The sequence below is a fragment of the Lytechinus variegatus genome, chromosome 1, assembly GCF_018143015.1.
Source record: "Lytechinus variegatus isolate NC3 chromosome 1, Lvar_3.0, whole genome shotgun sequence".
Classification (NCBI taxonomy): Eukaryota; Metazoa; Echinodermata; class Echinoidea; order Temnopleuroida; family Toxopneustidae; genus Lytechinus; species Lytechinus variegatus.
This window is the reverse complement of record NC_054740.1, coordinates 68158289-68181032: the sequence shown is the minus strand read 5'-3', so window position 1 is coordinate 68181032 and position 22744 is coordinate 68158289. Positions and strand designations below refer to the sequence as shown.

General features: G+C 36.8%; 1 protein-coding gene across 1 annotated transcript; it reads right to left on the bottom strand.

Moving 5' to 3' along the window:
- Nucleotides 1-4458: 4458 nt before the first annotated feature.
- Nucleotides 4459-13054, bottom strand: LOC121420816 (solute carrier organic anion transporter family member 4A1-like). The gene is made up of 11 exons (XM_041615451.1): nt 12763-13054; nt 11663-11971; nt 11047-11251; nt 10453-10552; nt 8263-8384; nt 7589-7843; nt 7069-7264; nt 6601-6772; nt 5985-6166; nt 5562-5626; nt 4459-5229 (listed from the first exon to the last, which is right to left on the bottom strand). The coding sequence occupies exons 1-11, from the start codon at nt 12901-12903 to the stop codon at nt 4958-4960; spliced, it is 2019 nt and encodes a 672-aa protein (XP_041471385.1). The 5' UTR covers nt 12904-13054; the 3' UTR covers nt 4459-4957.
- Between the last annotated feature and the right edge of the window lie 9690 nt (nt 13055-22744).

Genomic DNA, 22744 nt, shown 5'->3' with positions numbered 1-22744 from the left:
AATATCTTATACCCTGTAGTGCCATTTATATTTCGTTTAACACATGTATATACTAGTTTGCAGTTATTGTGCTATTGCGTTGAAGTAATATTTATGCTGACATACATGCATTCGGGAAATTCCACTAATTCAACCGTCCTTTTAATGGATAACTTCTTTCATTATGCATTTCTATCTTCTGGGCTGAAATATAGGGCAACAAACAAACCACTTCCAGATTGGGGATTGTGTGTTTCTAATATTTTCATTGAAAGGAGAAGTCCAAGGTGACATTGAGTTGGCTTTAAAAATCAGAAAAAATGCTCCTTTTGACGTCCCCCTTCCAAATGGACTCATTTCAGTTAATCCCACTAAAAAATGTAATTTCTTCTGAATCTACCGAAAGTAAGTTTATAACATCAAGAAATAAATCATACAGATTGCAAGATGATTCCAAATAATATGCATTTAAAAGAAAAAAATTACGGGCATTAAAACTAACGCATATGACTTTTAACTGGACGTAATATTTGTGAGAAATTTACATTTTAATCGAGCAATACATGTATACTCTTACTTACTTTTGCTGTTCAGGCACCGTTACACAAAGATTACTGATCATTGAAAGTTTGAAACGATAGATTGGTTGAAAGTGGATTCGGAGATCCTAAAACTCATGCGCCAGTCAAATTGATTGGTCGTTGTTATTTCTCGTAATGTACTGTAAACCTTAGTGCTATGAAGCCCCAACAGCATAGTCTTTGTTTTCAGGCACTTAACGAATTAGCACATTTACTGAATATCTCACAAGGAATGATATACATTACATTAAATACCCTGTACCCTTTTGACCCTATAATCTACTTGGTCTAAAGTTTAAGATTATCCCTAAAAGAACTGTGAGGCATGATGCCCCCCCCCCCCTCCTCTATGCTTCGCGCGATATTTCCAAAACGCAAAAAGATAGCGCGGCAAAATTGTTTTACCTTAAAAATAAAAAAAAGGAAAATTCGAAGTGAAACTCAAGGTCTCGGGCAACTTATGATACCAAATTCGCGAAGCACGGGTATAGCATCGCGACGCCACGTAACGTCATGACTAATTTTTATACTTTGTGTACAAAGTCTATGGGAGATGAAATTCATAAAAGGTTGATTTTTCGTTCTTATTGGTCTGCTTAATTAATTTAGGGTTAAATTTAATTGTTAAATGGTCTGTATTAATTTCTATTGAAAAAGAAACAATAAAAACCACAAAAAATACAAAGGAAATTCTTAAAACAAAAAAAATACATGAGAAAAAAAAATGGCTTTCGCAATTTGTCTTTGTGGAAACATGTCAAGTAGATTAAAAAGATGACATCTGGAAAAAAAGAAGAAAATTTGAAGTGAAAATGGTTGTAAAATTTGCAAATAATTATTTTCACGAATACATTTGCATATTTTATTCATAGTAAATAAAAAACAATTATTTTCATATTTTTTTCATATACTGCATGGCTTGTAGTTTATGTGCGTCCCAAATTTCGGCACGATCGCGCGATATATCTCAAATAGCCTCGTTCTTCAAGAGTAAATCAATCATTCGATTACTCGTTGACATAATCAAAAGGGTTCCAATGTTTGAACGTAGACAAAAATACATGTACACTTAATAAAAACACAATCAAATTAGAGAACCCGGAGATTTTATACATGATATATATATATATGTTAAAACATTTTAAACATGGCCCGTATTCTGAGCTCAGGTTTGAATTAAACTCTGGTTTAAAGCTGTGGTCACATTCCATTTATTAACTCATGTAACATCCCAATTGTTCATAAATGTCTGGGAATGATAACTGAAGTCTCTTTCTTTATTATGAAAGCAAAAACAAATAAACAAATTTGTTGAAAAATGGCTCCCCATAATTTAGCACAGATTTAGACCGTGGTCTAAGTTAAACCTGAATTCAGAATACGGCCCAATGTACGAGTTGAATGTGTGATTTACTAATGAAAATATTGGGGGATTTGTGGGGGGGGGGTTAACGAAGTTATATATAAGGCTTAAATGTTTGGTAAAAAGTTACATTGTTGAAATTTACAAAAAACAACACTGATTGAAATAATAAGTTCATAAAGTATCTAAGTCAGCCATTCTCAATTACTTTTTTGGAAGCGCCACATTTCTTGTTGAGAATCGGTAATGCTCCACTATCCATTACGCAATATCAGCGGAGGGGGTCCAGAGGCCCCTGATGGGGGTCGAGAGGGAAGAGCCCCCAGAAGTTTTGGAATATGAGGCCTTTTAAATTGCCCATGCAGAGGTGCTGCAATTAATATCAACAGAAAAAAATACAAATGCCAACAAACTACACAATATTAATATTAAAAGAAAAATGACCAGTGACTTGTTCACAACATACCAATGATACCACTAGTTCAGACTGTTCTGCACCAGATCTATTGGCTGAAGCAAGTGGCGTAATGGGTAAAAAAAATTAAGAGGGCTAGATATGGCAGCTGAAGTAAAAATATTGAACTTTTCAATACAAAATATATATTTTGACATAATATTAAGATAATTCCACTCGTTCCCTTTCTTTTTCTTTCCCTTTCTCCTTTTTTTTCTTGGCCGTGAAACACATGGGGGCCCCCATCTGTACCCCAGTGGCTAAAGTTACGTTCCCCGATTTTGCAAGGGCTGAAAATTAGGCGTTACACTGCCCTAGCGCCCCAAACTGCCCATCTTTCTCTACAACTCACGTGCAGTATTATTCATTCAGTTCGTCCTTAGCAAGAGTGCATGCAGACAATCACGGCAAGCAATACATCTGGGGTCCGTTGCAGAAAGAGTTGCGTTTAAACGCAAGTCAAAAAAATCAATCGCAAGTCCAAAATGCGCGCTGTTGATTGGTTGAAAATCAAGTTGCGCATGATTTTCAGAGTTGCGATTGATTGCAACTCTTTCTGCAACGGGCCCCTGAGCAAACATATATTTCACTTTTACAACTTCGGATTTCAATCGGTACGGAAACAAGGTTTCTGCTTGTTATGTCCCAAATTCATAATCTATTATGATCAGGATGTTCTTTAAATATCACATTATTTGATGTTTAACTCTTAACCAAAACTTATACTCTGGAAATGCAAAATTTATCGCCGTTGAAATAGAAATCCTACAAACGAGGTTTTCATATCACTTCTGTGGCACATAAACTTTGTAAGAATAAATAAAAAGGAGAACACCATCGATCCTCCATAATAGGGGTTATCGAGTGCTAAATTGGACAAAATTTGAGGAAATCAATTAGCAATTAAGTGTCAAGTAAAGAGTTTTTGTTTTCTCTTTGTATTAAAATGATCACCAAATCCTTATTTCCAGGTTACTGGTAGATACATTTTTATTTCCCCAATTTTTCCTTATTTTTACTTTTTTTTATACCAACTCCCAAGCGCCACTCCGCAAGGCTCGGTGCGCCACAAGTGGCGCGCGCGCCACCATTTGAGAATCCCTGATCTAAGTTTTTACTGTGAATCTCGTTTTCATTCGAAAAACGGGCAAAAAGAATACTGTTTTATGCGGTCCTTGAAATTGTGTCAGAGATTACCTAAACTGATACCATATATCGTTGGATTAAACTAAATAAGCAAATAGATAATTGAACCGTGATCCCCCCCCCCCCCCCCTCCTCCACATTCGTTACTTTATTTTAAAACGTTGAAAATCCATTCCTGAAGTGGGATATCAACAGGGCAATTCAGCAGTTGACCCTTATTTGCTATATAAAGATTAAATGCTCTATAATTATGACCGACTGCTCGAACATTATTTCAAAACAATGTGTTTGTTTTTCGTCAATCTTTACATGTTCCCTGAGAAAGAAAATATGGCATGCTGAAAATATTAAAAGCGGTAAGAAACAAAGAGAAAAAATATATTGCTATCGCTATCTAATAGGAGAATTTTGATATATGAATAAAAAGTTTGTAAGGATTATTATTGGGAGAATTTTAGTACGTTTCTGCGACTACTTACGGAGGATTTTAAGTGCCATCGACTTGTCAAGTCGCCAAGACGACATATGAAAAGTAGTATGTCGACATCATGATGGCGAAATAATTATCTTGCCAGTTCGACATAAAAGTTTTTTGTCAACATGGCGAGTTACGTTATTCCATCGAGTCGACTTATGAAAGGTTGTTTGTCAACGTGGCAAGATACATGAACTCGCCATATAGACATAAGCAATTAAAGGCGAGATTTAATTTTATATCCAGAAGTGCACACCACGCACCAATGGATGTTGGTATATCACTAGCAACGCTGCAACGGCCAAGATTCGTTTTCAATTACGGGATAAGGTACCTGCATGGTGTTGATATAAAACTAAATCTCGTCATTTACTATCTCTCACCATGTATAGATTTTTCATTTGTCGAATTGGCGAGATAATCTATCTGACCATGTCGACATACAACCTGTTTTTATGATTATGTCGACTTGGCTTAATAATTATCTCGCCATGTTGACAGACAACTTTTCGTTAGTCGACTTAAACTGAAAAGATTTAAAGTCGAATCGATTTTCATACGATTCTCTTTCAGCCTCATTCCACTCCTACCAATAAGTTATTTGCATAGAAAAGTCTCAAAAAGAATAATGTCACTGGGGCCAAAAGCATCACTTGGTCCCAATATTCAAAAGTGGAAGAAGTCAGAAATCGAAGACAAAGAATATTGAGAGAAATACATTATTCGTTGATTTTGCACACTTCTTTGTTTTCATCCTGTTTTTAACCCTTCACGTTTTTCGTTTCCTGCGGATGAGACTCAACGAAAATAAGACGAAAATGGTCAAAGATAGTCGTTTGAAAAAATTCAACTGAAAAGCATGCTGGTCATTGTGTATTATTTCAAATTTAGAAATATAAATACTTGATACAGATTCGTAACAAAATAACATTTTTGAAGATGCTCATTCAAAGCTATTATCACGCAGTATCATCTTTATGAACTGACTCTCTTGCATTTTGATCCACATCTACCACACTTATCCTTTCATTGCTACTTGGTTTATAAAACGCTAGCGCTCCTATAAAGAAGAAAATGGATAACAGTCTCAGCATCATACAGAGCAACAGTGCCGTCAGTCCGAATTGTTTGTTGTCGTAAATTAAGCAGGCCGAGCCGTCACAGGAGTCTTGCCACAATACACAAACTCGGTCGATGAGGGCGCCAAACACAACAGGACCGGGAATTGTTCCTGGACGAAAGAGACGGGAAGTAATTCTTATGAAATGAGTTCTATTGTCAAACCAACAAGATCACCAAGAATCATAAAGTTAACCTACATTTCTTTTTTTTACATAATTCATATTGCTACATTTGTTCGTTTCGTTTATTCATAAAATATAGATTGTTGGATGAAATATATCATTGCTCATTTTGAGATAAGGAATTAAGGAGTAAAGAACAATAAGGAATCAATTTGCATGTATTTATAATCAAAAACACGAATTTATATAACAAATATCTCTATCTAATCAGAACGTATGATTTCTATTGCTTCTTATGATATGATATTATACAACTTACCGAAAGCTCTGAAGCAAAGTGATTGAATACCAAGTGCAAACGAACGCTGATCGTGTGAAACACATCTAAAAGGTCAGAATAACAAATAGAAGTGTAAGATTTTGCGAGTAATTTTCTTATTGATTATGGTGACAACAACACAAACAATAATAATAAGAATAACAATAATAAAAAAAATGGCATCTTTGAAAATAGTGATAATAATAATATCAATAATGACAACAATGATAATAAATATAATATCAATGATACAGTAATGACGGGCATTTTAAGATCACTTATCACTAATAAAATGATGATCCTATTACGATACAAAATTATCAAATTTATCTGTCATTCACACAAAAAAAAATCAATATGTCGGTGATGTCAGTTAATGTTAGCTCTAACTTGATAACAGCACAAAATTTATCAAAAACATACCTTATTGAGGCCATGGTGGACGGGACCAAGGCTAAAAAGGTGCCTAAAAGCTGAAGAAATGTAAGAAAGATATACAGAGTTTCTTTTGAACACGATTGGGGACAGCGACCCAGCTCTGCCGAGCCTCCAAGCACCTCCGGGTCAATAGTCGAGTTGCCAATACATGTGCAGTTGGTATACATCTGTTTCATACACACAGAAAAAATAAAATCATGAAGTAAAAATAAACAAGGTAATATTGGCTCCAGGTTATTTTATAAGCATGTCCATTATAATAGTGTTAATGAGTCAAAAATATAATTTTCGAGTATCCATTGCAATTACACAAAGGATGTTAGATAAATACGAAATAAATAACGCTGCAAAAAAGATAGCAGTAACAAGATAACCATAAGAAAATATATGTTGACTAATCCTGAATAGAAAAGCTCATCTGCCATGAAAAAAAAATAGTTGAATATATCCACGGCCAGGTCTTTTATAGAAAGCCGACAAGAATTATCATGCTGGTTAACCAAGTAATCAATACCTTCATGCAGATATTATACATGTACATGTCGAAGGTATAAGATTTCTGTTTACGAGAACGTTCTCTCGAAATGGGGTAATGAAATACCTTTTCCACTCCGTTTATCTCCCCAGTTTCTAAGCAACCTGCGAAGCATGCTGAGTAGTACAAGATACCATCAGTCCCACACACTGGATCGTATGTAGTGGAGCAGCCGCATCCCGTATTGCAAGATGCGGTCAGATTGCTGTCTAACATTCCATCTCTTTCAATATTTCCTCTAAACGGTAAAAAATGGAAGAGAAGAATTAACAAAAATTTTGAGGTATTAATACCTTTCTCTACAAAATGCGACTGGTATGTTATATTTCTTTGATCATAAGGTAGATGGGTACCGGTAAAAAAGTTGTGTGCACCTGAATAGGTAGCCTAAGCTTAGCCGGCTAATAATAATAGCTCCTCCTATTATTGATCTTGTATCAAATCATCAATCAAGAGCCCATAAAAAAGGTAAAGTCTTCTATCAAGATTTCTAGAGGCGAAACGCAGACGGTTCATATGTCCTCTGGTACTCACGTGTTTGAATATGCAACGGACACACCGGCAAAAGGCACATTGGGACATTGTATGGAGAATGCTGGCAGCATACAGAAGCCAAATAAAAGACTACCCAGACAGAAACGAATCATTCCACGATATTGGAAGTTAAAGAAGGTAACAATCCAGCCACCGACTAAGGCACCGCAGAGACTGGCAGGGATCACAAGAAAACCTGTATGAACAAAAAAACAGACAAACTGCTGCATCAAATGCCCTAACTAGAGTTTCTTTTCATAGAAAAATAACTCCCAAAACCAATTCTAGAATGCCTATACAAGCAAAATATGGTGATCTTTTTAAGCAAATTTATAAACAAAACCTCTTTTTCATATCCAAGCAGAAAAAAACGAGACTATTCAATCAACATTTCGTTTAAATATTGAAGCATCACCACGATCGTCGGTGACAAGGAGGAGGAGGAGAAGAAGAAGAAGATGATGAGGATGATGAGGATGATGAAGAAGAAGAAGAAATTAGAAAATGCTTAAAAGCTAACCTGTTTTTAATGCTGCATCACTTGCAGGAATGTTGAATTGCGTTTCCATAAACTTCGGTCCAAATGTCGCAAGGGATGATATGATAAACCACTCGGTGATGGCAGCTCCGTTCACACACATGAAAGGGATGTTTTTAATCAGGTTTAAGCTGGCTTTGGGGAAATCTTTCAAAGCGTTTCCGTAGCCCGCCCGTGCAGCAAACTCAGAACCTTTCTGTGTTTGAGATACTCTCTTCAAAGCTAACTCTTTGGCCGCTGAAAACTAAGGAAACTTGTTTATTTCTATGGTCATTCTAAAAACAAATAGTGCAATTGTACTGAAAAAGCAAGGGTGTAAAACTTATCAGTCATTTCAAATCGTGAAATATTAAAATTCAAAATGAGAGATGTACCTTTTGTTTCCATCAAGTCAAAAAAAAATGATGGGAAATCATTCAGAATCTGTATATAAAGGACATATTGACAAATAAAAGAATGAAATAATAGCCATCTACAATCATTATTACAATATTTTATGTTTGTCACCCTTCGTCTGTGTTAATCCAAGAACGGCATACAAATCATTAGTTCATCATCATCTATCATACCCATATCACCACTCAAGATTCTTGGTACGGGGAAAAAGAATCTGTCATTTTCTTTCTCTTTATCATGCCCTCCATGCCTTGGCTTACCTGGCATAGATCTTGGAAACATGAGGAAAGGAAGAGCGATCGATAGAGCCATGCATCCTGTCAGGATGAAACCAAGCCACCAAGCACCAACCCATAAAGGACTGTCTGAAGAAATCGTTAAGCTATCAAAACAAACAAAAGTATAGATCTCTGAAAGACGGAATCGCACTTTACATCATTATTTATCATTACTATTATCTCAGATTTTTTTTTACTCTGCTGCTTTTGCAAGTTTGTCTTGCAAAATGTGCTAATGGGAACGGCTTATTATTGTTCTCCTTAATTAGCAAACGTCTTCGAGAGAAATACGCGGTATGTGTTTGTTGTCGTTCATTTTTGGTCAATTATAAATTTGTCACTTCTCTCACTTCATCAGTTATATCGTATTCACTAGAAGAACTCATGCGACACAACAAAATTTTACAAACATAACCACACAGTTGCGGTTTACGAATTCACCTGCCTAAATTTCACTCATTGATTATCGGTTTCATTGGGTAAACAGTATACATGCAAATGTCCGATTTTTTTATACATCCCGATGGTTCGCTCAAATGATAAATCTACCGCTCTTTGTGTGTAATTTCTAAGTTTACACTACGGGAAAATCTCATTCCTTTGCTGGGAATAGAACTTCCAATTAAATATATCATTGAATGATCTCATGGCTAAAGGCAAACGGAAGTCGTCTAGTAGATATTGGAAAGGTCATAAAGATATATATATATATATAGATAATCATTATTCAGTGGTCTAAGAGTGGTTAAAGAGCCCACAAATTTCAATGTTTGCCCCTTTGCCAATGTGTAATACATTAATTATCCTTCAAGCAAAACGGAATTTGAACGCAATCTCAAAAATGTTTAACTAACCCAACAAAATATGGAAAATATACTAGCAGTCCGCCCGTTGGTTAGAAAATCTTTGCTTGTAATTTTGTTTAACCAACAGTTCTGAGGTTCATATTTGAACCGACTGGTCGTGAAGGAATAATTTCTATAACGGGAACTCTCGAATCCATGATTCACAACTATAAGATGAGGAAGTGATATGACCTATTTTAAAGGTCATTGATAAGTGAGTCAAGTTTGAGCTGTCGAAATGGCTATGAAGACTAGCTTAACCCTCGTAAGGAAATGTGTGCAGTTCGTCTGGAGTTCTACTAGGTATGGTTTTTTTTTTTTCAAATCACGCTGAAGGATTGTCTCTATATTAACACCTTTTCGACAAGCTAATTGCTCTTCTGGGGCAAGACGATTTCAGCCCATCTTTTATGAGAGGATTTTGCCTCATCTTGGCGTGTAAATATCTAAAGGGATGTACAGTTCACTCTAAAGGGAGTGATCTAATAGAATCACTCCGAAACTAGCGTGATAAAGGACTAGATAGATAGTTTACAATTAGAGAGTACCATTAGATGAAAATGTCAACATAACGCATATCCGATCGAGCACTGTAGCTGACTGGGAACATTAGACAACATAAACCGTATATATTGGGTTGCAATACTGGCCGAATAATAAATATTTGAATAAAAAAAACACATCTTCCTTCTTGTCAGGTTCTCAACATAATAATAAGGAAGTGTGAAATATGATATGTATTGATAGGCCTATACAGGATCGGGTAATATGTTACGCCACTTTCCCCTGATATTGCTATAATTATCATTATTACGATTAGTATTATGTTCATTAAAACCAGCAGGTTGCATTAGAGAACGAACAAGACACTTGAACACCCCCATCCCCCTTTCTACACCTCCTCCAAAAACCAGCATATTACTGAACGAAATATAATTTAATCAAATGATAGAATGTGGTGACGAAGTGTTGATGTTAATGCGATAGCTTAATGTCTAAATATTCATATCTAAACAGAAGTTAGCGGGCTGGGATATGATTATTACCCATTGATAACAATATGGAGCATTTACCTATTATGTAGTTACCGTTTAAAGAGGGCACTGTGTAAATTATCACCCCAGCTTTAGCCCAAGCTATTGAAGGCGCTTGGTGCTTTCAAGGAATTAATCCTGCGAGGAACCCACCTCACCTGGGTTGAGTGCAGCAAAATGCAGATCAATCTTGTATCATCACCCATTTATGTTGGTGGGTGTTTATTACAAGGAATGTTTTTATATAATCCACTGTATGACTATGTACTTTAATAGAACCTTGATAATCGTACCTTTCTTGATCTATGGTGACGTCCGTATAGTGGTTTAAGAAGAGTCCCCCGATGAGATACCCTAAGGCTGGGCCAAGCGTTGACATACCCTGAAAGAGACCTGTGCAAAATTAATATTTTTTAAAGAGAATTTTCAAAAGAGAATAGCAGGCGTAAGCATTGTGTAAACCTATCCATATAATATTACACAATAATAAATCGCCTACCTTCCATGCAGGTGTAAAAATGAGATCAACTGAACCATATGTCTTACCCCCCCCCCCCCTTTACTTTCCGCGCCCATTCAGGTGTATCACTAGTCTCTACAGATACACAGTGGCGGCACCAGGATTTGGAAAGTGGAAGGCAAAACAAAATGTTGTTGGCAAGGGCCGACAAGAACTTGCTATTTAAAAATCACTCCAAAATGTTTTTCTTCCACAATAATTTCAAAGATTAGAGAGGGCAACTGGGAACTGGGGAGGGCAAATGCTCCTTGTGTCCCAATGTCCACTTGGTGCCGTCAACTACAATGCAGTTTGTTCTCAACAATGTCATCAATGTCATGAAATACATAAAATAGTTATATTCTGTCACTTGCCATTACGTACATACCCACATACAGAGGTGAGCGTTTGGTCTCAACATTCTCATCGATGTAGGTGACACCCAATGTGTAGATACCAGATGCACTGAATCCGTGCAGGAGTTGGGCGAGGATGAAGACACCAATGTAGTGACTGAGTCCTCCAGAGCTCCCCGTACACTCCCGATCAAGGGTCGCGTTGCCATCCAGTGAACAAGTGTCAATGCCTGCCGTCTGCATGGGTTGAAAAAAAAGTTTTGATTAGCACAAACTGATGGAAGTGAAGGTAACGGATACTGGTGGGATGGTTATGACCATTGTCATCATAATCATGGCTGAGGTGATGGTCTTGGTGGTGGTGGTGGTGATTATGATGATGATATTGATAATGATGGTGGAGATGATGATGATAATGATGATGATGATGATGGTGGTGGTGGGTGGTGGTGATGATGATGACGACGATGGTGATGGTGATGATTATGATTTTAATGAAGATGATGATGATAAAAACGACGACGACGACAAACCAATTGTTGGAAGTCGTAACAAAAATCTGACCGATTATGTATACACAAAATTCATGCCTTAATTTGAAAGTAGGATTGGGGTTCACGGCCCCACAAAACTACGAAAAGGAATTACCTGGTACTGGTAACGTCCAGTCGTGAAATGTGGCAAGGAAAACAGGAACGAGCTTGCCGCGAACCCCAAAGCTCCTATCCCCAACCACCTCGGTTTGTGAGCCCTCTCTCCGAAGTACGTGACGAAGACGACGACCAGTAGGACACCGAAGTCGTACGAGCTCGAGATGAAGCCGCTCTGGACGCTCGGGAGGTTGAACCTGCGTTCGAGCGTGGTCGTTACCACGTACACGATGCCATTGACCGTCATACCTTGCGTGAAACCGAAGAAGCATAGGCATATCAGGAAGCCGATTGGACTGTTACAGAACTAGAGGGAGAGAGAGAAGTAGAAGGGAGATAGAGAGGAAACGAAAGAAAAGAATGATGAAATTAAAAAGAAGAATAATGAGAGAAGACAAAAATGATGATGATGATTATGAAAAAGGAGAAAATGAAGGAGGAGGAGAAAAACGAGGGAAAAGAATAAGAAGAATGAGAAAACGAGAAGAAAAAGCAAAAACAGAGAAAATAAAAAGTAAAAGATAAAGAAGATAATGAATAAATACAGAGGGAGAAAGAGGAAAAGAAAGAGATAAAGAAACGGGATGTGGATATGTAAATATTGGGATTCTTTACGGAAATAAGAGGACAGAAAATGTCCTGGCTTTCAAATATTTGTAATGTATACTTCGAGTACTTTCTAAATAAATCATTTGCAGTTAATTTACAATAACTGAAGGTCAGAGCTTGTTATGATTGAAATCATTTGCAATGAATAGATAGAATGATATCAAAATTAAATAAATATGGTTTTATTGATGGAGTATACGTTAACTCGATACCCGGCCATAAAGGCATTATAAGAGTATTTTCTCAATCCGGGCGGGCGGTGCGTGTAAGGTTGTGAAATATTGAATTTTGTTTAGTTTTGTAATTTCATAATTGAAACAGAAATAAACATGAGAAGACTATTACTTATATAACTTTCACTTACATAATTATCGAGTGATTATTTTTAATTTGAGTTAAATTTTTGTTTCCTTCCTTCACGGTGACAAGTATAAAGTGATCAATAAAGAGAGTGATGATAAATGCTATATGGATTGCTATTTCTCATACCTGCAAGCGACGGGGATGCCATGCCCCGATACCACATTGTGTCTGCTTTTCCTCGCCGTAGACCTCGCCAACAACACCTTCATCGACGTTCATACCCTCGATGACTTCGCTCTCCGACGTTTCTTTCCTCTCGTCGGCCATCGATCTGTCTTATTCGCTGCACCTTTGTCGTTTCGTGATTTCTGATGAAAATGACAGTAAGTTGTTGATTTAGACGAGTTGTGTGGATTGTATATGGCCCTTGCAGTTTGCCTCACAACGGCTCCATGCAGGTTGTCTCCCAACCAAACTGTTACATTGGCTGTCAGAGAAATTCCCTTGTCAGAGAAATTCCCAATAAATAAGAGACATTAAGGCAGGTTATATTTGGGAATATGCTAGGAATGGCATGAATAATAAGCACCCCCCCCCCCCCCCTCTCCCGGTCATTCCCGCCATTTGCAGCTGGGCGGGGTGACATCATCGTATAAACACAAAGTTACACAACTAGGCCAATTGCAAGTTGTAATAATGTTGTAACTTGTGACCATCACATGACAGGAGGCTTGACATGATATGATTACGAAGAGCTTGACATTGGTATGACGTCACGATTTTGGTATGACGTCATGATATTCAAAAGCGGGAAGCCAAGATCAGTGTCGATCTTGAAATGCGTGAAAATATGAAGGCAAAGGAACTTGACATGAAGCCAAATGAGGAATGATGTCGAGGGTTTGTCCATAGCGAGTCACGTCCCCGCGTAGAGACATAAAGCCAGCACTTTAACAACATCATTATAAGTGGAATCATTTTTATGAATAAACTACGAGCTATATATAATAGGTATGCATGTATATATACAGTACATGGTCGTATGCAGCGGGCGCATGGGCAGTTGCCATCCAAATCGTTTGAAAACTTACATTTTAGTTGAAAAAAAAATCCTCCACAGTGTGCACGAAAGCACCCCAATGACGATCTTGGCCGCATTGCTCCTTTCCGATTTTTTTTCTGATTTTTTAATGCGTCTTACCCCCCTCCCTCCCCCACCCGAATAATATTTCTGATACATACCTAGATACATATACATGTAGATCATTATGAAATCGATATTCTAATGTGAATAAGTTTATTATACCAGCACAAATTCATATCATACACACCACTTTAGCCTACATGATACTTAAAACTATATTAGGCATATTGTTAAAGAGAACATGTCAATCTTATCATATACGTATAATTCATAAAGAATGAATTGACCAAGTCAAGCTGATTATGTTCAATATCCACTTTTATATTATAATAATGATTATTATTTTTATTATTATATATTATCATTATTACTACTGTTATCATTATCAGTATTTATTATTATTCAGATTATCATTTATTGTTATTATTTTTTTCAAACAAAGGCCCTTAATCCCCAACTGTCAAAATAAGTTCTTACAAAATACTGAAAGTCATTCTTAACCGAATTTTGACATGATACATAGTAGGAGATACTAAAACAGGTGATTATGTGCTCACATAGATGTTTTGATTCATTTACCTCCATGCTTGATTTCATTATGTTACATACATACCCCGGTGCATCATAAATGTAAGTCAATATCATCAGAAACCATATACCTACAATATGGTATTTATGGTATTCATCAGAAACCATATACCTACAATATGGTATTTATGGTATTCATCAGAAACCATATACCTACAATATGGTATTTATTGTCTTTGTCGTGCCCTAATGAGCCCGATTTCTCAAAGGGTGGCTAACTTAGCCCGGGTTAAAGGGAGTGAAACCTTTGGAACAAATAGGCTTGTGTAGAAACAGAAAAATCAAAGAATAAGAATAAAGAAAGTTTGAGAAAAATCGGACAAATAATGCTATATGGATATGGATATGGATATCCTCACATTGGCAATGCGACAAGGATGTGCGATGTCACTGATGAGCAACTTTCCCTTTAGTGGACTATAAAATACCCTCAAAATGTCTCTTTTTGCTTTTTCTTATGATGATACAAACTCTTTATCCATGATGTATTTTAAAAAAATATGTATTACATGCCCTCATGTAGAAAGAACAGTATGATTTATGGATAGATGTGATAAAAGAGGCAATTCAAGTGAAATATATACTAAAGAATGTGAGAGAGTGTTCACAAGTGACATCACACATCTTTGTCGCATTGCCAATTGCTATCTCTATAGCATTAGTGATCGCAATATTCAAATGCTCATAACTTTCTCATTATTTGTCCGATTTTTCTCAAACTTTCGTTGATCTGTTTCTTTGATTTTTCTGTTTTCACACAAGCTATCTTGTTCCAATGGTTTCATTCTCCTTTAACTTTGGCCCATTGGCGATCTATATCGTAACACACCCTTTGAGAATTCGGGCCATTGACCATGTTGACGTGAATATGATACAATTTCGCAATGGCAGCTATTGTACTTTTTTTTCTAGTTCATTACTAGTAATTTACTTCGGTCAGTAAATCAATTGGTAGCAAACGAATACACACAAAGCATACGGCCTTGACCTATCCACCACGAGAGCGAGAGAGATTGGCAACAATTCATCGACAGAACCTAAACTTATTATTCTGTGTCAGGAAATGTTTCAAATCTCTTTCATATCCATCAGAGCCAATATTGGATTGCAAATGTTCAATCTTCAATGTTCGTGATGTCAAACTAAACTATCCCTTTAAAGAAGTGTTCTCCACGGGATACTCCACTCACTTCAACTAGGGAAGATCAGTTGGCGAAAATTCATTAGAAGTCGGGCTTAGGTGAAATCCAGAATAAAGAGTGATTAACCAACATAATAGCGTGTAACTTCTCGACGATGAAAATAATAGTTGACAATCTGATAAGCAAATTATCGGTCGAAATGTAGAAGCATCATCTAGTCGGGCCAATATGTTGGATAATTTTGAATTTGACCACAGTTCGTTCTTGGCCAGCGATAAATGAACAATTACCAACATTTTTTTATTAGTGTAATACACCTTGTACTATGGGTAGCCAAATCCATGAAACCGACTACCTCTGATATAAAAATAACACACACCACACACCTATTCTTAAACTATGAATTTTTGGATTGGCGTACAGATGCGCTTGTGGGCATGCCCCCCCCCCCACCAAAAATTATTTATTTATTTATTGATAAAAAATAAAATAATGATAATAAAATAATGAATGAATAAATGAAAATTAGAAAATTTAAAATTAATATCACGACCAAGAAAAATAGGAGAAAAAGAAAGAAAAGGAAATGAAAAAGTTGAAATATATGACATCTCTTTCCAAATAATTGTATCAAAATCTATCACATATTTGTATTCAGAATGTTCACATTTTTGCTCGCTCGCATCTGGAGAAATTTTACCCAATACGTCACGTACGTCTGGCCGTTATTTGGTTCACTAAGCTGCTGAATTGTTAGGTATAATCAAAGCCAAATACTTGATGCAATGAATCGTTTCCTCGTTTTCTAAAACCAGCTACGAATAAGACACAACTTATATATGTACGCGTGTAGGCCTACTGTAGACCACATAACCTTGAATGCTAATTGCAACAGATGTTGGATTCATCCCGTACCATTACATTATACATGTGTCAAGTCCATGGAACACACGTTTTTGTTTGGAGCTATGGTTGTTTTTGCTTACAGCAAAATCCATTAGATCACAAGAAAAATGATGGCTATATCATGCGTCAATTAATCCTGTAGTTTATCAGTTGGGGAAGGATGATTTCCTCTCATTTGACTACGGTTATTGTTGTCGCCGCTGTTTGTCGGAAGACTCCATGTGCATGTGATATACGTTATGGAGGTGGTGGTGTGGTGGTGGTGGGGGTGGTGATGTGACAATGATGATGATGGTGATGAGGAGGAGAAGGTGCGTGGAGGAGGAGGAGGAGGATGATGATGATGATGACGGTGACGATTATTTTACAGTGCGAAACTAAATTACATAACATGACCAAAAACCAAAATCATTTCGTACATATTTTCTGCTATTGAGTTGAGGCTTTGTCGGTTCATTGTAAGCCACAACGTGGGAGCCAAACCTATATTCATCACTGTGATTTTCATGAATAGGCGCGGCTCATGCATACATAAATCTAATTCATTTTATTTTTTGTAGCCATTGATCGTTGAGATGTAACGCGTAGGAGTTTATTTCATCTTGTCTCTATTTCTAAGGATTGTTTGTGTCCTGAGATCAACTTCAACTCAAATTAGATATTCCTTAATTGCTAGGCACGTCATCATCTCAGCTAAAATAAAAGCAGAGTTTAAAATAACAATATCAGATCAAAGAATTGTCAAAGCATCCATACTGTGTAGTTATCATATTCAGGCTTATATTTAGAACAATATCATACTAAAATGTTACGTAAATCTACACTTACCTTTATAAAGTCTGTTCCAAGGCCAGGCCTCTCGTGTCCTCCTCAACAGGGTTGAGCAGAGCGATCAACAGACTTTCACCATTCGCATCTACACGCGCATCATTCGGGCAGAGCAGTTAATAGCATCAGTCGATCATATTGAATAATCGTACGACCGAAGCTGAATACAGGAATAATCACGTAATAAACAAATGGTGCTGGTTCATTCCTGTTTTCTACTTGCACTTGAAATTGGCACGTTTACTTGGCTCGACAGGAAATTGTAGCATTTGTAGGTCAATTTCTCCTTTGAATAAACGTTCCTAAATACCGAGTTGCGGGTATGACCATGTTACAGACGAACAGATCGTGTACATTTAGCAGGTATACAAAAACACGCACAGGCGAACGTGGTCGTTCGATCAATCGATGCTAATTATATTCGTAGTCTATTTGAATTATCGTTATGTTCCCTCTCCAATGTTCGTCCACGAGTAAACTATCTTTTCAGTGTGTTTAGATTTATTTATATCATTGCGAACGATTCAGGAGAAACTCGTGCAACAACTAGAAAACTGACGTAGTTAGTAATATACCTGATGCCGATGGCATGTAAACATTGTTTGGAAAAACATGTTTGATGTTATAGACTAGTGCCCAGGTTTTTTAATGAATGGGAATAGTCGACCGTAGTAAGAAGAAATAGTCTGCAAACACAGACTCATAATTGTACAAAGGAAATATTGATATTGAAAAAAGTCTGATCATTATACGAATTGTGGGATTGTATAAATAAATTCCATAAATTCTCATAAAATTACTAGATTGATCGAAATTGTAAATAAAAAAAGACAGGGGCGGCGAAACCTAGCTGGGGGTTGAAGCCCCCCCCCACTCTAAAAAGAAATATGTACAAAAACATAAACATGAATGATTGTGTTTTTTACCTGGTCAGTCCACTTTTTTTCTTTAGCCCCCCCCCCCCTTTAAAAGTAATCGCGACTCCTGAATGGTAATCAGAAAAAATATAGGGGGCTTTTGCCCTTCCACCCCCTCCAATATCTGGACATCATCGTTCACCATTTTTCCGAATCCTACTCTTGCACTGTTCCCCCCCCCCTTCTGAAACACACTTTGCCAGCATTTCTATAACAATAATTTTGTAGACTGATGTTAAAAATACCATTCATATTTTTTTTCCGAAATCAAGTCAGAAAAGGATTAATCAATGCATGGTGTAAATATCAATAGCGCCAACTTTTGTCTAAAACGAGCAAATTTGAGAAAAAAAACTCTGAACTCGGTAGTGTTATATATAGGGCAGACCCCCCTCCCCCCCCCCCCCCCTCTTTGCCATTTCTCTCCCTCCCTCTCTCTAGTTCACTTTAGTTAATCTCTTTCTCCCACCCCACACCCATTTCACCCAATAACACCAAGTTATTTATCCTGTAATATATCATTTTACATTTACATGTGATTTGTCTGACAAGAGATCAAAATGGGCTAAGATTAATTTAATAATAATAATACACTTCTTGTGAAATCATTCAAACATTATGTAATGCTTTGGGTTAAAGAGCATTACTTTAATGTAATATGCTTACCTTTTATACCATTAAAATATCAGAATGTCAAATCGGTCTCTAAGATCATGTAGCGTCGCCGATTCAAAGTATTTTAACCTATCCAGGAAAAGTCGGTGGCAAAGAGGAGAAAAAGAGGAAAGCCTTGCATTATTTTGTTGATTATTTTTTAATTTACTTAAATGAAGTAACCATTTCTGTAACCGCCCCCACAAAGCTAGAAAAATGATTTAATAGAAATAACACTTCTTCTCACCCCATTTAAGCTTTTCCACAAACTTACGCAGACACACACGCACAAATTGTACAGGAAACTTTTGTGGAAGCCCCCCCCCCCCCCCCGTGAAGGTGCGACTTAGCCCATGGAGTTGTCTTGCCCCGGGAAACTAGTCAGGCAGACCAGTCAGCCACGGTATTATCGACATAATTATGTACAATTATGAGCCCGTAGCCGGAGGGGGGGGGTCGGGGTTCGATCGAGTCCCCTAAAATTTCCAAAAACAAGAAAAAGTTAAAGTTTAGAAGAAAAAGGGGAAGAGAAGGGAACGAATCCCCTTATTGAAAGCCCTGGCTACAGGCCTAAAGTACTATGAACTCTTATGATCGATATTAAGTCATCCAAAGAACTAAATTATTCGGAAATAAATCAGCATGGACGACACCCCGTCTGGGTAAGAACAACCCGGAGTAACCCAGTTTCCGGGGCATTTTTTTAATAGAACAGACTATTGCCCCAGTCCCCAGCTGACTTCACCCCCCCCCCCCGTGTTTGTTTGAGGGTTCGTATGTGTATGTCTCTCTCTCTCTGTAATCTCGGTCTGCCTGTCTGTCTCTCTGTCTGTCTTTTTGTCTGTCTGTCTCTCTCTCCATCCACGCCCCCTCTATTTTCTTCCTCACTCATTTTGATTGTTATCTTTATATACACATAATATCAATCACTTTTGGTTACATAAATTTTCAACATCTTGAGAAAAAAAATCGTAGTTGAATTAATTTTGTTATAAAACCACGGTTTTATTTACAAACCACACTAATTTCATCCAACGATAAATAAACATAATGATCTGTCGATATGTTACATGTAAAAGTCACGAGAGATAAGATAACATCGTATGAATAAATTTGGAAATTAAATACCGGTTACAATCTTTCGAGAAACACACGGTTGACTTATTTTTAGAAACTTAGTTATTGAGAGAATCGAGCAGCTCCGACGTCAAAAGAAAATGTCACTGTATTTTAATGATGGTGAAGATAAGCATGAAGACATCAAATCAGGGTCGGTGTCAGACGGGGATGACGGGTGGGGGTAATGGGCAGTGGACGACCGTCCCCGGATGATTTTTTTTTTCAAAGTAGTGAGAAATTAGAAAAAAGGGGGAAACAAAAAGGGAGAGGTGGGAAGAAAGGAGGAGTGTACAAAAAGAGGTCTGGGCCGCGCAACTCCCGTATTATAAAGATAACCATATAATTCAATTGAGAAAAATAACACGTCGCTTTGCCCCCTCTATCCCCATAAAAGATATTCCTGGCTTCGCCCCTGTATGCATCGAAGTGACGAATAGAAGGTTAGATGACAACGTCATCTTTAAAAAAAGACCTTGTCAAATTGATTATATATATTTTTTTATTCACAACTGCTATGTGCCCCCGAAAAACAGAAGATAAAAACTAATTCCGAAAATGGCATGATCAATCAAAATCATTATGATTATGCGCATATGGTCCAATTCAGCAACTATCAATCAATAAGGATCTTAGTTTGAAATCTTTAGCGATTTCAATCAGCTTTACAGACACTTTAAATTTTCAATTTAATTTTCACCTTTTAACTTTTGACAAACAGGTCTGAAAAACATAGTCTATGTTTATTTCAGTGAAATGGAGAATCCCAAATTCGACAATTACCGAGTGAAAAATTAGAATTCACAACTAAGAGGAAATAACAATTTTGCAACATCTTACCAATAAATGTCAAAGCCAAAAAAAATATAATAAGATGTTTATTGGAAGCTATGACAGTGCAGGGGAAATAGGGAGGCAGTAATTCATGCGATATAACGTTGAATATGATTATTAGTATTATTATTAATATTATTATTATCATTATTGATATTAATGTTGTTGTTGCTGTTGTCATTGTTATCATAACATTTAGGGCCCATGAATTCAAGCAAGAAAATTGAGAAATTATGGTCGGCAATAATAATATATTTGGTATTCTCTGTTGATTAAAGGGGAGTTCAACATTAATAAAATAAAAGTGTCATCTTGGATGTCCTCACAACTTTTGGTTTGGTTATATCTAATTTTCACAAATAGCCTGCAAATCAAATATGAAAGATATGACAGACAATCACATATATCCGATATATCATGCATTATTATATCAGTGTTTCATCCCAATTCTTCATAAGTATATATAGCCTTTAGTTTTATGAATACCAAAACAGGTGTACAAATGATCCTCCGAGGAATGATAAAACAAGTAGAACTGGGGAGTGTTTCATGAAGCAATAGTCAGTGATTTTCACCGACAAATGTTATAAGCTACTGGGAATCCTTGCATCTGATTGGCTGAGAGCAACTTGTTGATAAAACTCATCATGAAACACTCCCCTGACCTGGGCTCCATTGAGAGAAGCGAACTATGCAAGAACCATAAGCCTAAGTAGCAGATCAAGAGGGGCCATCCTCCCATCCTACCCCATTGTAAAAAAGAAATTAGAAAAATTTGGAAAAAAATGTTGGGGCCCTATTCCTTGCGGCGTCAAGGGGGTTATGGAGTTTATTATTGAAGTGGTACCTTTTTTCTAATTCTCGAAAAAATGTGCCGCAAAATGTTTTTTTTTTGGTTTTCACAGAATTTTGAAAAAAAAAACACTCCTCGACCCCCTAAAAATAGAACATGGACGAGCAGTTGCTGAGTTCTGACTATAAATGGAACTAAACACACACGGAAGAAAAAAACAAATCGTATCGTAAGAGACTTCATGGGAGAGTCTAACAATAAACAATTATTTACAGTTACGATCAGATTTTATGTAATTGATATCACGATAACAATACTAGTGTAGTACACACATTTCTTTTCTGTTTCAACAAAATAAATCAAATTTTATGATATAAAATATGTATTACTGCTCAAATCGACATTCAAAAAGGTTTTCTTTATATTACTTGCAAATGCACATCCGATGCCTAGTACTGCACATATTATCTAGTAACAATAGTAATTTGTACACATCGTTAAAGATATTTAAACACCCTGAATTATTTAGATACGTAGCTATACATTTTAAGTACACACTAAGATCAATCACACAATTAGTACAGGCGAATACAAAGCCATAATTAGAATAGTAATGCTAATCTACTTTCCAACAGGTTATAATTTGACAGCATGTTTAGTCAGCAATATATGCAAACAAATATTTCGCAGTAAGATCCATGTTGTGAAAGTACTTCCGTAGCGAATGCTGTAGCGTCATGCTTTGAAAGCGATCGAAAATAATGAGATGAAAGTTGCCGAAATATTGCTCGCCGCAAAATTCTCAAACTTTGTACAGAGAAATTCCGAAACATCGTCTTTGCTTCGTTTGTTTGTAAAATCCGTGGCAGATAATCCCAAATTCCTCATTTCAGATAATAGGAAGTTTTCGCAAAGGGACGCAGAACGCTTTGAAGAACATAGAAAATGTGTTCTTAAATGACCTTCATGACAAAGAATGGCAACTAAGAAGACTAAGTAACAAAAATATGAATCATAGCAGCAGTTTCGTCCTGGACTCTGGACAAACGACACATTTGGTGCGTCGTGGTCTAGTGGTTCTGACTCTCGCCTTTGAAACAGAGGGTCGTGGGTTCGAATCGTAGCCATGGCGTATTCTCCTTCAGCAAGAAATTTATCCACACTGTGCTGCACTCGACTCAGGTGAGGTGAATGGGTACCCGGCAGGAGTAATTCCTTGCATGCACTGAGCGCCGGTGATGGTAGC

Bases quoted from the DNA above. Each gene is read 5' to 3' on its own strand.
- LOC121420816 (XM_041615451.1), bottom strand. From the start codon at position 12,903: ATGGCCGACGAGAGGAAAGAAACGTCGGAGAGCGAAGTCATCGAGGGT. The intron at 8,385-10,452 runs GTACGATTATCA...TTGTTTTGATAG, and splicing joins GTCACCATAGATCAAGAAAG to CTTAACGATTTCTTCAGACA. The intron at 6,773-7,068 runs GTGAGTACCAGA...TTTACCGTTTAG, and splicing joins TCCGTTGCATATTCAAACAC to AGGAAATATTGAAAGAGATG.